The sequence below is a fragment of the Carcharhinus amblyrhynchos genome, chromosome 2 (assembly GCF_965287045.1).
Source record: "Carcharhinus amblyrhynchos chromosome 2, sCarAmb.v2.hapA, whole genome shotgun sequence".
NCBI classification, from domain to species: domain Eukaryota; kingdom Metazoa; phylum Chordata; class Chondrichthyes; order Carcharhiniformes; family Carcharhinidae; genus Carcharhinus; species Carcharhinus amblyrhynchos.
The window spans coordinates 137,594,092-137,609,150 of NC_137325.1; the positions used below are offsets into that span (position 1 = coordinate 137,594,092).

The 15,059-nt window shown below is 42.9% G+C and overlaps 1 protein-coding gene across 1 annotated transcript in view; it reads left to right on the top strand.

The window, feature by feature from the left end:
* obscnb (obscurin, cytoskeletal calmodulin and titin-interacting RhoGEF b) overlaps positions 1–15,059 on the top strand; it is a 696,366-nt gene that overhangs the window by 226,559 nt on the left and 454,748 nt on the right. The window contains exons 24-27 of the mRNA XM_080214757.1: positions 87–353; positions 5,728–5,997; positions 10,393–10,659; positions 11,622–11,888. Coding sequence (XP_080070883.1) covers positions 87–353; positions 5,728–5,997; positions 10,393–10,659; positions 11,622–11,888 — 1,071 coding nt within the window. The remainder of the gene's footprint in view (positions 1–86; positions 354–5,727; positions 5,998–10,392; positions 10,660–11,621; positions 11,889–15,059) is intronic.

Sequence of the window (15,059 nt, forward strand, 5' to 3'; positions counted from 1 at the left end):
TTCACAGAGTAAGATGAATTTCTAGCTATTCAGGAGATTTTGAAAATGAGGCTCATAGTATTTGTCCTCAATCTGTCATATTACAGAAAAGCCAGTGGTCTTCATGAAACCCTTGGATGACATCGTTGGAGAAGAGAGAGGAATGATAACTCTGGAATGTGAAGTATCTAAGCCCAAAGTCAATCCTGTCTGGAAAAAAGATGATGTGGTTCTTGGCTCAAGTGATAAATATGAACTACTGCATGCTGGAAAAACACTTTGTCTTATAGTACATGACTTGAATAAAAGTGATGCTGGACTTTACACTTGTGACATAGGCAGCGACAAAGCAAGTGCTAAAATCACAATCCAAGGTAAGCAGTGCTTTTGGTTGTCTATTGTAGACTGATAAATAGTAAAGAAGCAAGTGGAGGAAGATATTTGTATACCATTCAGCAGTTTAAAAAGAAGTAAAGCTTTATTGGAAGATTTTTAAGAGGATGATTTTGCTGAAGTCTGTATCCTTGCAATGGCTAATCCCCATATTTAAAATTCATGAGAAGGAGGATGAAGGCCCTTAATACTGGATCTTTGTCATGGAATTTGTTGTGATTTTCCAGAGCAGCTCATCATGTTTTAAGGCTGGAATAGGATTGGTCAAATGTTCCTATCAAACTTTTCTGCGTAACTTCTTATTGTTTAATGTGAAATGTGCCCATTTTCAAGGGTGCTTTGAGAAGTTGCTAGTGCACCTGTAAATTCCTTGGGTTGTAAATCCCAAGGTCTTAGCGTCATAGAATGGTTAGAGCATACAAAAAGACTATTAGCATCAGCTCTCTGCATGAGCAATTCAGCTGATTCCAACACCACACCTTTCCCCATAACCCTATTTTCTTTTGGGTGCAATCTTACAACCTTATCCCGCCTGACTTTTGGTGAGGCTGTAAGATTGGACGGGAGGGGAAAAATCAGAAACATGCCTGGTTTCTCGCCTATCTCGATTGCACTGGTACTATTTTGCTGGCAAGATCAGCTTCACGGCCAAAAAAGCACAAAAGCTGAGTTAAATATTAATGTCGTGGTTTACATATTGTTAATGACTCCCGGATGCTGTCATTCTTGATCACTTACCTTTACCACGTTGCCAGTTGAGATTATCCTCGGCAAGAGTAATGTATGGTCTCCACCAGCGAAGACCAGACATGATGGCCCCACTGTAAGTGGTTGGGACAGGGTCGGGCAGTTCCCATTGGGTAGTGTCACCTAGCATAAGTGATGATTTTCTAGTTATGCAGAGGGGAAATGACTGGTTAAAAACACAATTGGCTCACTGAGGACTGAGGTTGGGAATGTTGTCAATGGCGATGGGGAAATGGCAGATTTGCTGAACGAGTATTTTCCTTCAATTTTCATATTGGAAAGGAAAGATAGTTTGCAGGAAGTCCCAAGGAAACTAACAGAGGATCAGGAAAAGAGTTTTCAGCGAATTAGCTTAAGTGATTCATCAATAATGGGGAAACTAATGGAACTGAAGCATGATAAATCCTCACGGTCTGATAGTTTCCATCCACACTTGTTGAAGGAGGTAGGAGAACACATTGCCGGTGCCCTAATTATATTCTTTCAGTGTTCCCTAGATTCAGGAGTTGTACCCCCGGGCATGAAATTGTTTTCTGTCACTTAGTTAGACTCCTGTAAGAGCATTGTGAGTAGCTCAGGGCACCATATCTTAGGAAAGATGTTTTGGCCCTGGGTGAAGTTCAATGCGGGTTTACAGGAATGATTACCATTTCCACTAATTGGAGGCTCTGGAAACAGGGGCTATAATCTAAAAATTAGGACCAAGTCATCCAGGAGAGATATTAGACACTTTTACACACACAGAGTGATGGAGGTTTGGATCTCTGTTCCTCAAACTGGTGGATGCTGGTTCAATTGTTAGGTTTAAATCTGAGATAGACATTTTTATTGAGCTGGGGTATCAAGGATTTGGGCCTAGGGCAGGTAGTTGGAATGAGGCCACAGATCTTATTGAATGGTGGAGTGGGCTTGGGGAGCTGCCCGGCCTACTCTGTTCCTATGTGCCTATAAGATTGTATTTTCAAACTCACTCAAAAAATGAGTCTGAAACTCTCCCATTCTCTTGTTCGTTTGGCACTTCAAATTTTTTTGTAAGATCATGCCGTTTAACTTCAGATGTTTAGCCAATTCCGTTTTGAATGCTGCAATTGAATCTGCCTTCACTATCCTTTCAGGAAGCCCATTCCAAATCCTAACCATTTACTGCTTTAAAAATGCAACAGTCCAAAGGGAAAAGTTTTCTTGAACTATTCTGTCTGGATGCATTACTTCTAATTTTCCAACATTTCCTAGATTGTAGAAAAGTCCTGGCAGATTGGAGTATAACAAATGTGACTCCTCTGTTCAGGACAGAAAGGAGACAGAAAGCAGAAAATGATGGGCCGGTTATCTTAACATTGTTATAGGGAATTGCTATAATCTGTTATTAAGGAGTTTACAGCAGGGCCGTTAGAAAATATTAGTGCAATCAGGCTAAGTCAACACGGTTTTGTGAAAGAGAATCATATTCGACTAATTTATTGGTGTTTTTCAAGGAAGTAACAAGCAACATGGATAAAGGGGAACCTGTGGATGTGCTATACTTATATTTATAGGGGTAATACATTCGTATGGACAGAGGATTGGTTAATAGGAAATGGAGAGTAAATGGGTAAATGAGTAAATTAGCAAAATGTGACAAGTGGAGTGGCACAAAGATCAGTGCAGAGGCCTCAACCATTTGCAGTATATATCAATAAATTGGATGAAAGAACCAAATTAATTGCTGCTAAATTTGCTGATGGTGCAAAAATAGGTAGGAAACTTGTTATAAAGAGAACATAAAGTTTCTGCAAAAGTACATAGATAGGCCAAATTATTGGGCAAAAATTTAGCAGATGGACTATATTGGGCGAACTTGCCCAAGTTGTCAGGAAAAACAGAAAAGCAACATTTTCTATAAATGGAGAGAGATCTGGATGTCCTGGTACATGAATCAGGAAAATAGTCATTTCGTGGTATAGAACTTGAGTAACGCTGAAAAAAGAAGATATGCTTTCAGAGCTTTTTTTATTGCACTCATCAGGACATACTAATTGTAAAGGGAAGAACAATATATACTGTATGAGAAGAGAGTGCTCATTGGGTGGCAGGTGGATTCTGATTGGTAGAGGCATTGCCAGGGAGAATGCACCAGGTAATTGGCAAAAGAAGCAGTGGCAACATGAGGAAAAACTTTTCAAGCACCAAGTAGTTAGGATCAGGAATGGTCTCGTTGAGAGTCTGATGGAGGCAGAATCAATTAAGACTTTCAGGATTGAATTAGATCATGATCTTAAAAGAAAATGTATGCAGAGCTACCAGGAACGGCAGGGGAGTGACACAAGCCGAATTCCTCCTTCAGAGGATCAATACAGACATGTCAGGCTGGTGGGCAAGGTCTCCCTGGAGCTTTCAAGGCTACCCAGAAGGTACTTTGCTTCAGGTTACCCTCTGGCTAGGGCTTCTCAAACGCCACCCCCATCTCCTTCTTTGTGTCCTGCTGGCTTAGCATCCAATGAGATTCCCAAATATTAACAGTGACGTCCAGTGCAGCTTGCTTCCTCATCACTTGAGTACAGTGGCTACCTGTTGATGCTGTCAACACTGGATCAGTGCCAGCCTCTGATTTGGCACATCTCTGAGGTGGGACTTTACGAACTTATGAAATATGAGTGTAAGTAGGTTATTTAGCTTTTCATATCCACTCCCTCATTTGGTAAGATCATGGGTGATCTGTTTATGTTTTGAATTCCACATTCCCATCTATCTCCGATAACGTTTGAGTCCCTCGCATTGCAAAAATCCACCCCCTGCCCTAAAAATATTAAATTATCCCGCCTCCTCCATTTTCTGAGGCTGAAAGTTCCAAAGTCGCACAACCTTCTGAAATATTCTGTCCCATGAAATGGCTGTCTCTCATCTGAACACCCTATGCATATTTTCTTAATTTCTTTTTTTAATGTTATAAGAAAGAAAGGCTTCGATGAATATCCCCCGAATGATAAAAAAAATTAATATAACTATATGGGATCATCAGACGTCTCATTGCTTAAATGTTGACTAGGCTACTGGGAATTATTCCTTCACTCTTCTTTGTGACAGTGTAATGGGATCTTGCACATCCACCCAAGCAGGCAGACACTCAGTTTAACATCTCATCGAAAAGGCAGCACCTCCAACAGTGCAGTACTCCCAAAATACTGCTCTCAGTGTCAGTCTTGAGTTTTGTGCTCAAGCTCTTAAGACGAACTTGAACTCAGAACTTGAGTAATTCAGAGGTAAGTGTTGCCTCTGTTGTTGCCTGGATTGGGTGGCATGCTTTGTGAGGATAGATTGAGAGAGCTCAGTCATTTCTCCTTGGAGAGACAAAGGATAAGGAGTGACTTGATAGAGGTGTATAAGATGATGAGAGGTATTGATTGAGTGGATTCTCAGGCTTTTTCCCAGGGCTGAAATGGTTGCCATAAGAGGACACAGGTTTAGGGTGCCCGGGGGTAGGTACAGAGGAGATGTCGGGGTAAGTTTTTCACTCAGAGGGTGGTGGGTGCATGGAATCGGCTGCCGGCAGTGGTGGTGGAGGCAGATTCGATAGGGTCTTTTAAAAGACTTTTGGATAAGTACATGGAACTTAGTAAGATAGAGGGTTATAGGTATGCCTTGCAGTAGGGACATGTTCGGCGCAGTTTGTGGACCGAAGGGCCTGTTTGTGCTGTAATTTTTCTATGTTTCGATGTCTCTATTAAGTGTGTTGCCAATTGAACCACGGCTGACATTATATGCTAAGAAGTTTATTTATTAGTCACAACATTAACATTGTAATGAAGTTACTGTGAAAATCCCCTAGTAGCCACACTCCGGCGCCTGTTCGTGCACACTGTAGGGGGGGAATTTAACATGGCCAATACACCTAACTGGCAAATCTTTGGACTGTGGGAAGAGACCGGAACACCCGGAGGAAACCCATGCAGACACAGGGAGAATGGGCAGACTCCATGCAGACAGTGATCCAGGGCGGAAATTGAACCGTGCTCTCTGGAGCTGTGAGGTAGTGGTGCTAGCCACTGTGCCGACAGCGTAAACTTTGACAATCTGCATTGCTGTTGCCTCCATTGCAATAATGGCCTCATAATATACCTTTAGAGTCTACATTGTCAACTGACACAGGTATACTAATAAACATTTTGTCTGCCAACAAACTTGAACAGCATTTTAAAAAATGTATTCATTTATGACATGTTGGCAGTGTTGGCTACGTCAGCATTTATTGCCCATCCCTAATTGCCCTTGAGAAAGTCGTGGTGAGCACCTCTCTTGAACTGCTGCAATCGATGTGTAGGTGCACTCACATTGCTGTGAGGAAGAAAGTTCCAAGATTTTGATCCATGTGTGAGAATGAAGAAACAGCAACATAAAAATGGTCTGAGGCTTAGAAGGGAACTTATAGATGATGCAACCAAATCTGTTTGACAGTACTTTACAAGAAATTTTTCTATATTTAAAATGCTTATGACTTGAGTAAGAGTGTTCCCCATTGCAGTCAGATAAGACCACTTGAATTGGTGCAAACTATTGCTGAAGCCCAAAGCCCATTCGAGCCAATGATTAAGCATATCTATAATTTTCATTTTAGTACCTACTTTGTTACAGATCTAAACATTGGAATCACAAAACGACTTAAGAGCACAGAGATTAAAGAAGGAGAAAATGGATCTTTTGAATGCATACTTTCTCATGAAAGCATCGATGAATATTACTGGACTGTAAATGGGCTGTCAGTGGAAGGCAATGAACGATTTGAGGCATTTAATATTGGCCGAAAGTACATCCTTAACATTAAGGAGACAACTCTTTCTGATGCTGGAGAAGTTATTTTCCATGTGCGAAATCTCAGCTCGAAGGCCTCATTAATGGTAAAAGGTATCAACTATTTAAATCATTAAGTTTTGCACCAGGCAGACAGTGATGAAGTCGTAATATCGCTGGAGTAGTAACAAAGAACAAAGAACAAAATCAGCCTGGGAAACAGGCCCTTTGGCCCAACGAGCCCACGCTGCCATCTCAACACCACCTCTCTACCAGTAATCCAGTGACCCATGCTGGGTTCATGTTGGGAACATGGGTTCAAATCTTGCTATGGCAATTGGTGAAATTTAAATTTACCATAGAACCATAGAAAATTACAGCTCAAAAACAGGCCTTTTGGCTCTTCTTGTCTGTGCCAAACCATTTTTTGCCTAGTCCCACTGACCTGCCTTGGACCATATCCCTCCACACCCTTCTCATCCATGAACCTGTCCAAGTTTTACTTAAATGCTAAAAGTGACCCCGCATTTACCACTTTATCTGGCAGCTCATTCCACACTCCCACCACTCTCTGCGTGAGGAATCCCCCCCTAATATTCCCTTTAAACTTTTCTCCTTTCACCCTTAACCCATGCCCTTTGGTTTTTTTCTCCTCTAGCCTCAGTGGAAAAAGCCTGCTTGCATTCACTCTATCTATACCCATCAAAATCTTGTACACCTCTATCAAATCTCCCCTCATTCTTCTATGCTCCAGAGAATAAATTAATTGATAATTAAAGCTAATCTTGGCTGGGATTTTACTGGCGTTTTTGATGCATGCATAAATCCCATTATGGCTGCTAACTCTTGCATGATTATCATCAGTTTAAATAGATTTACATATTTAAATACCTGAGTGCGGCATGGTGGCACAGTTGTTAGCACTGCTGCCTCACAGAGCCAGGGATTGGGTTCGTTCTGGCTTTTGGTATCTGTTAAGAGTTTGCTTATTCTCCCTGGGTCTGCGTGGGTTTCCTTTGGATGCTCCAGTTTCCTCCCACAGTCTAAAGAAGTGCAGGTTAGGTTGATAAATTACACCTTACTGTCCAAAGATGTGTAGGTTAAGTAGATTAACCATAGTAAGTGCGTGGCGTTACTGGGATAAATTGGGATGGGGGGGCCTGGGTAAAATACTCTTTCGGAGAGTCGGTGCAGATCGTTGGGCAGAGTGAAGGTGGAGGTGGAGCCTAAGCTCACCAGTGAAGCTGACTGCTGAGCTGACTGTTGAGTTGATGGGGCACCATTGCCCCATCACTCCCCTGCCCCTGCCAATCACACTCTGTGCTGGTTTGCCCCCTGCCAATTACCACCCCTGTAGAGTTCCCTTCCCTCCCTGATCGTCACCCCTGTGGAGCTTCCCTTTCCTCCTCTCCGTTATAGCCCCACCCCACTCATGTTCCACCCCCCACTCAGGCCCTGGCCCCTGGTTGGTGGAGTGGTCTTAGCTGTGGCGATGGTGCAGGTTGGGATGGGGAACTTGCATGGTCTGCAGTTTCAATGTCCGGAAGTCAGCCTGAGGCTCGTGTCGTGCACATTCCCCCTACTCACTGATCCCCAAAGGGTTGCATATGAGATTGACTCCCCAACTCACTGACAGCACCATTGTTACCATGCCATGTGTCTGCTGGACAGGCTGTCTGGCTGACTGTTAACATCCCATCCCAGGCTCTACTAACAGAAACAAGCAGCAAGCCTGGCAGCTGCTACTCAAATCAGGGGAGCTCTGATGTTGTTCATACTGCATGGTCTCTGCAGTGCTGCCCTCGATGAGCACAGTCATGAAGGTGATTCTCACCATATGTATGAATTGCAGGCCATTCCTGGAAGTCATTGTACCAAACACCAGGTGGGTTCACCCTTGCCATACTTCATGCGTTCCCAGTGGGGGTCCCTGCACAACTATCTGTATGCTCGATATATCCCCCATGGCAAGGGTACGGTGTCAGTCGCCAGCTCGTCGAAGTGGTGCATGGCACTGGGGATGGTGTTGGATTGGTACTGTCTACACTCATGTGGGGACATGGGTTGCTGGGATGGAGTGCCATTACCGGAATGGATAACCCCAAAGACAGTCTGTCTGTCTGTCTCTCTCACTCTCTCTTTCTTTCTCTGTCTCAGTCTCTCTCTCTCTTTCTTTCTCTCTCTCTCTCTCTTTCTCTCTCTCCCCCTCTCTCTCCCCCCACTCACCACCAGAGCAAATATGGATTTTGGCATGGAGCCAACAAACTTGGCAGTCATTCTTGAGCTTGCTATTGCTGCTGCTGCAGAGGAGGAAGATGTCCGTCTATTGCAAGGCCAGCCTGGGCTGCAGGCTGCAGCAGGAGAACTGGGGGCCACACTGGTCAGGGGTAGGATGTGGGCACCCATCAGCTCAATGAGGAGGTCAGGGGACAGAGGAGACAGAGGTCCCGACAGTTCAGGATGCTCATGTTCTTCAATGAGTTGACAGATGCCCTTTGCAGCCACAGGTTTGGGCTCAGCCAGGAGATGGCGCAGCATCATCACACAATGTCGGCAATATCTCTTGCATCTGCAGTCTCCTTCCAAATGCCTCAGTGTTGCTGACAGCCCCTCCTGCATTCTCCTGCTCTGCTGCTACATCTCCAGCAGCTTAGGAAGAACTAATCATAACAGCCCAGCACCTGGCTTGATTCCTCGCTTTCAGCAGACCTCTATGTGCTTGAGGCCACAGCAGTTCCTGCCTCTACCTGATGTACGTTAAGGGCGGTGTTATGTGCACCAGAAAGTGACCCAGAAGCCTCATCACTAACCTATCCTACTGAAGTGATAGTATCTGCATTGTGGATTGTGTGGTGGAAGCCAGTACCAATTGACTGGTCCTGGCCTCGGAGATTTCCTTGGCACCGTCGTCTAAAGTTTCTTCCCAGCTGTTTTGCAGATGCTTACTTCCTGGTCACATTCCAACCTGGCTGTCGCTCCCTGTCCTGTCCTCCTCCTCCCCTGTCAGATCAAGGGCCCTGTCCTCAAAGGGAGTGAGAATTTGCAGGTTGTGGGTCCCACCTCCTTTCTGGCACCAGACAGGAAACCGATTTTTAAGCCCAGACCCTATTTTCTGGGATCAGCACCGGTTGAGGTCAGAAGTTCTTCCCCAACATCTCACGTAGTATTCCATGTACAACTTTAAGAACCTGTCTCTTTTGTGTATTCCAAAGTGGGGAGATCCAATTTTTGAAGAGAGACCCCTGGACTCTTATAATATCTGAGTAGTTATAACCTAGCTGATAATTACTGAAAAAGCCATTTGTGCGAAGGTAGTATTTCTTGGTGATCATCTTACTTGAAGGAGAAGTAGTTCACTTACTCAGATCCACAACAAATATCTGTGGCAGGTGACTATTTTAAATTTAAACTCAAGTGAAGTTCATTATATCCTGATCTGGGATAGCCCCAAGGTGGGTGAGGGGAATAATCCATTTCAAAAACTCTTACAAGAGCACTTATTTGTACTAGCCATTTCAAAACAGGAGCAGTACCATTGCACAAAAAGCAGCATGTTGGCACAGTTGCAATTCCAGCCTTGAGTGACTGTGTGGAGTCTGCATGTTCTCCCCTTGTCTGCATGGGTTTCCTCTGGGTGCCCAGGTTTCCTCCCACAGTCCAAAGATGTGCAGTTATGTGAATTGGCCATGCTAAATTTCCTCTTATTCTCCAAAGATATGTAGGTTAGGTGGACTGGCCATGGTGGATGTGTAGGGTTGTAGGGTCGGTGGGCGGTGGGGGGAGCAAGGGTGTTGGTGGTGCTGATTTAGGATGCTGTTTCAGAGAATCGCTGCTGACTCAATGGGTCAAGTGGCCTCCTTCTGTATTGAAGGAATTCTGTGAATTCTGTGGGTCTAAGGCAAACAGACACCAACTTACACTAATAATATACCATAGTCCTAGAAAACTGAAGTGCTTTTACATAAAAATATGTTTTCATTGTTGCTAACTGAAGATCAACTTGGAATTATTTTGTTCAGCAAGATTATTGGGAGATTGAAGTTAGTTGTTGATCGCTAAACAAACTTAAGCAGACTACAGTTTCAGTTGTTTGATTTGAGTTTCATTCATGCTATCCTTAAGGAGCAGAAATATTGTAAAATAATTACTTTACCTTGTGTCATCTCAACATGTTAGATTCTTTAGAATGAAGGACCAGAGGTCTATAGATCATTTAAGGTAGGCTTATATTTTAAAGGTTAGTAATCTCTCTACTGACCAAATTATTATGTGCTGCCTTTCTGGACTCCCCAAATTACACAAGACCAGTATGGGAGGGGATAACCTTTTCATGATTAACCATTCATACTGCTCAAGAACAAACTGTTGAGAGGGAAAAAAAAATTCAGCAAGAACTCTGCATTGTATTTCGACTCCACTGCTCTAGCTTTCAAACAGTGCAGCTGACCTTTCAAAAAAGCCTATACTGCAAGAGATGAAAATGTATTAATGTGAACTTTTCTGTTTCAGAAAAACCAGCAGAAATCACAAAGCAACTTGAGAACATAGTGGCAATAGTAGGTGAAGAGATCGTATTGAGCTGTGAAACCTCCAAGGCTGATTCTTCAGTTAAGTGGTTTAAGGAGGACAAAAGAATTAGAAAGAGTAATAAATATGAAATATCTCAGCAAGGAACTGTAAACAAATTGATAATTCATCAAGTTACTACAAAGGATTCGGGACAGTATGCATGCGGAGCAGAGACTTCTAAAACCACTGCTACTGTCATTGTAAATGGTAAAAACATATATTTAATTTTGGATTTTCCCCACCACTTTTGTCAGAAGCAACACATGCACGTAACTTTGTAATATTAATTTAGCTATGGCCTATATGTGGATAGACACAGTAAGAAGTCTGACAACACCAGGTTTAAGTCCAACCTATTTATTTGATAGTAAACTCACAAGCTTTCGAGGTTTGCCTCTTCGTCAGGTGAATGGAGACTTCTTACTGTGTTTACCCCAGTCCAACGCCGGCATCTCCACATCATGACTGTATGTGGATAGAACAGTGCAAGTATATGTTCCATATCATGAGTCATGGTCCACTGATTATGCACTGTTTAATGCTTATTTTTGAATGTTTAAATCCCCATTCCTATACAATAAAGTTATGTTTGGTATAGCAGCCCACATTCATTGTACTGAAATGATCTTTTGCACTTCTGAATTGCAAAGTAGAGAATGGTGAATTTGAATTTGATCACTGAATTAAGGTTTAAAACAACACGTGAGAGAATTCTGTACCAGCAAAGAGAGAAAATTGTTGGGAAGGTCAGTGTCTGTTGCTCTCACCCATTTTCCTGAGATCAGCTACAGAATAGTTTTGGTAGATGACAGGGATTGGTTGCTTGCCTGTCTATCTACCTGGGAACTGAAAGGAGGGAGAAGAATAAGACAAATCAAGGAGCATAAAGATTAGTTTAAGATACTTTAAACATCACTAGTGTCAGGAAGACCCACTGTGGGTGATTTTGTGATCCACTATTGAAAGTAGGAAGTGGGTTGGAAAATTTTCTGTTTCAGCAGTTTCCTAAAATGGGCTCTATGCCATTGTCATTCCATGCTGGAAATTTTTGATTGTTAAAGCTCCCTGTATATCCATCAGTTAACTATACGACATATAGTTAGTTTGGTATCCAACATTAAGTTAATTTATTGGTAAATATATTACTTATATTTTTATATTCTTTCCAGAGGTAGTAAACCGATTTACCAAGGAATTGCATGACATTAAAACTGAAGAACAAGGAACTGCAGTTTTTAAATGTGAAACAGAACAGCCAGCACACAAGGTTGTCTGGAGAAAGGGGATGGCAGAAATCAAGCCCAACAAAAAATATGAAATGAACCAGGATGGTATTTCGCTAAGTCTTACAATTAATCAGCTGGAGAAGATCGATAGTGACCACTACACATGTGACATTGGTAATGCACACTCAAGAGCTCTCCTGACAGTTGCAGGTCTGGATCCTTTCTATTACATGCATTGTTTTGTGTTTACAGTTATTGCATACATTGTGAACTCTGATTTAATGATTTAATTTGTAATAACAGCTGTTTTTCTTGATCCAGCATTAATATCATAAAATGAGGAGATCATTAGTGAGAGGGGACTTCATAGAAACTTACAAAATTCTAACAAAGTTGGACACGGTAGATTCAGAAAGAAGGTTCCCAATGGTGGGGGAGTCCAGAACTAGGTGTCATAGTTTGAGAATAAGGGGTGAACCTTTCAGAACTGAAGTGAGGAGAAATTTATTCACCCAGAGAGCAGTGAATGTGTGGTATTTACAATCACAGAAAGTTGTTGCGGCCAAAACATTGTCTGATTTCTAGAAGAAATTAGATATATCTCTAGGGGCTAAAGGGATCGAGATATATGGGGGGAAGGGGGGATCAGGATACTGAATTTGATGATCAGCCATGATCAAAATGAATAGTGGAGCAGGTTCAAAGAAGCGAATGGCCTACTCCTGCTTCTAGTTTCTATGTTAGAACATAAGAATGTAAGAAATAGGAGCAGGAGTAGGCCATCTAGCCCTTCGAGCCTGCCCCGCCATTCAGTAAGATCATGGCTGATCTGAAGTGGATCAGTTCCACTTTCCTGCCTGCTCCCCATAATCCTTAATTTCCTTGTCTATCAGAAATCTATCTACCCGTGACTTAAATATATTCAGCGAGGTAGCCTCCACCACTTCAATGGTCAGAGAATTCCAGAGATTCACCACCCTTTGAGTGAAGAAGTTCCTCCTCAACTCTGTCTAAACTGCTCCCCCTCCTTATTTTGAGGCTGTGCCCTCTAGTTCTTGTTTCCTTTCTAAGCGGAAAGAATGTCTCTACCTCTACCCTTTCTAGCCCCTTCATTATCCTGTGAGTCTCTATAAGATCCCCCCTCAGCCTTCTAAACTCCAACGAGTACAGGCCCAGCTTATTTAATCTCTCCTCATAAGCTAACCCTCTCATCTCCGGAATCAGCCTGGTGAACCTTCTCTGTACTCCCTCCAAGGCCAATACATCCTTTCGTAAATAAGGGGACCAAAACTGCACACAGTACTCCAGTTGCAGCCTCACCAGTGCCTTGTACAGTTGCAGCAAGACCTCCCTGCTTTTATATTCTATCCCCCTCACGATAAAGGCCAACATTCCATTCACCTTCTTGATCACCTGCTGCACCTGCAGACTGAGTTTTTGTGATTCATGCACAAGGACCCCCAGGTCCCTCTGCATAGTAGCATACTGCAACTTTTCACCATTTAAATAATATTCCTTCCTACTATTATTTCTACCAAAGTGGATAACCTCACATTTGCTAATGTTATACTCCATCTGCCAGGTCCTCGCCCACTCACTCAGCCTATCCAGATCTCTCTGCAGACTTTCCACACCCTCCACGCAATTCGCTTTTCCGCTCATCTTCGTGTCATCAGCAAATTTTGTTACCCTACACTCAACCCCCTCTTCCAGACCGTCAATGTATATGGTAAACAGTTGAGTCCCTAGCACCGATCCCTGCGGCATGCCACTAGTCACCAACTGCCAACCAGAAAAGCACCCATTGATTCCAACTCTCTGCTTCCTGTTAGCTAGCCAATCCTCAATCCACGCTAACACTTCACCCCCAACTCTGTGTACCCTAACCTTTTGCAGCAACCTTTTGTGAGGCACCTTATCGAACGCCTTCTGGAAATCTAAAAACACCACATCCACCGGTTCCCCTCTGTCTACCGCACTAGTCACATCTTCATAAAAATCCAGTAAACTCGTTAAACATGACTTCCCCTTCATGAATCTGTGCTGCATCTGTTTGATGGAACTGTTCTTTTCTAGGTGTCCTGCTATTTCTTCTTTAATGATGGATTCTAGCATTTTTCCAACTATGGACATTAAGCTAACCGGCCTGTAGTTACCTGCCTTTTGTCTGCTACCTTTTTTAAACAGCAGCGTAACATTAGCTGTTTTCCAATCCGCCGGCACTTCCCCAGAGTCCAGCGAATTTTGATAAATAATTACTAACGCATCTGCTGTTACTTATACCATTTCTTTCAGAACCCTGGGATACATTCCATCTGGTCCCGGGGACTTGTCTACCTTCAGTCCCGTTAGTTTACCAAGCATCATCTCTCTAGTAACAGTAATTGTATTAAGGACCTCATCTTCTACCAGCCCTCTATCTTTAATATTCGGTAAGCTATTTGTGCCCTCCTCCATGAAGAGCGACCCAAAAAACATATTTAAAGTCTCAGCCATTTCCTCGTTTCCCACCATTAAATCCCCCCTCTTGTCCTCCAAGGGTCCAACATTCACTCTAGCCAGTCTCTTTATATATTTGTAAAAACTTTTACTATCATTTTTTATATTTAGAGCTAGTTTAGTTTCATACTCTATCTTTCCTTTCTTTATCGCTTCCTTTGTCATTTTTTGTTGTTTTTTAAATCTTTCCCAATCTAATTCCCCACTATTTTTAGCCACTCTGTATGCATTGGTTTTTAATTTAACACTCTCTTTTATTTCCTTTGATATCCACGGCTGGTTATCCCTCTTCTTACAGTCCTTCTTTATGACCGGAATATATTTCTGCTGAGTACTGAAAAAGATCTCCTTAAAAATCCTCCACTGTTCCTCAGCTGTCCTATCGACCAGTCTGCACCCCCAATCTACATTAGCCAATTCCACCCTCATCTTATCATACTCCCCTCTGTTCAAGCAGAGGACACTGGTTTGGGACCCTCCTTTCTCACCCTCCATCTGCATCAGAAATTCAATCATATTGTGATCACTCGTCCCAAGAGGATCCCTCACAAGAAGATCCCTAATTCTACCTGCCTCATTACACAGTACCAGATCTAAGATAACTCGCTCCCTTGTAGGTTCCGTCACATACTGTTCAAGGAAACTGTCCCGACAGTATTCCAAGAACTCTTCCTCAAGCCCACCGCGTCCGACTTGAGTCAACCAATCAATATGTAGGTTAAAATCCCCCATAATTATCGCCGTTGCGTTTTTTCACGCATCAATTACTTGCTTGTTTATAGCCCGCCCCACCTCAAAGTTATTTTTGGGGGCCTATAGACCACACCAACCAGTGACTTTCTCCCCTTACTATTTCTTATCTCCACCCACAACGATTCCACG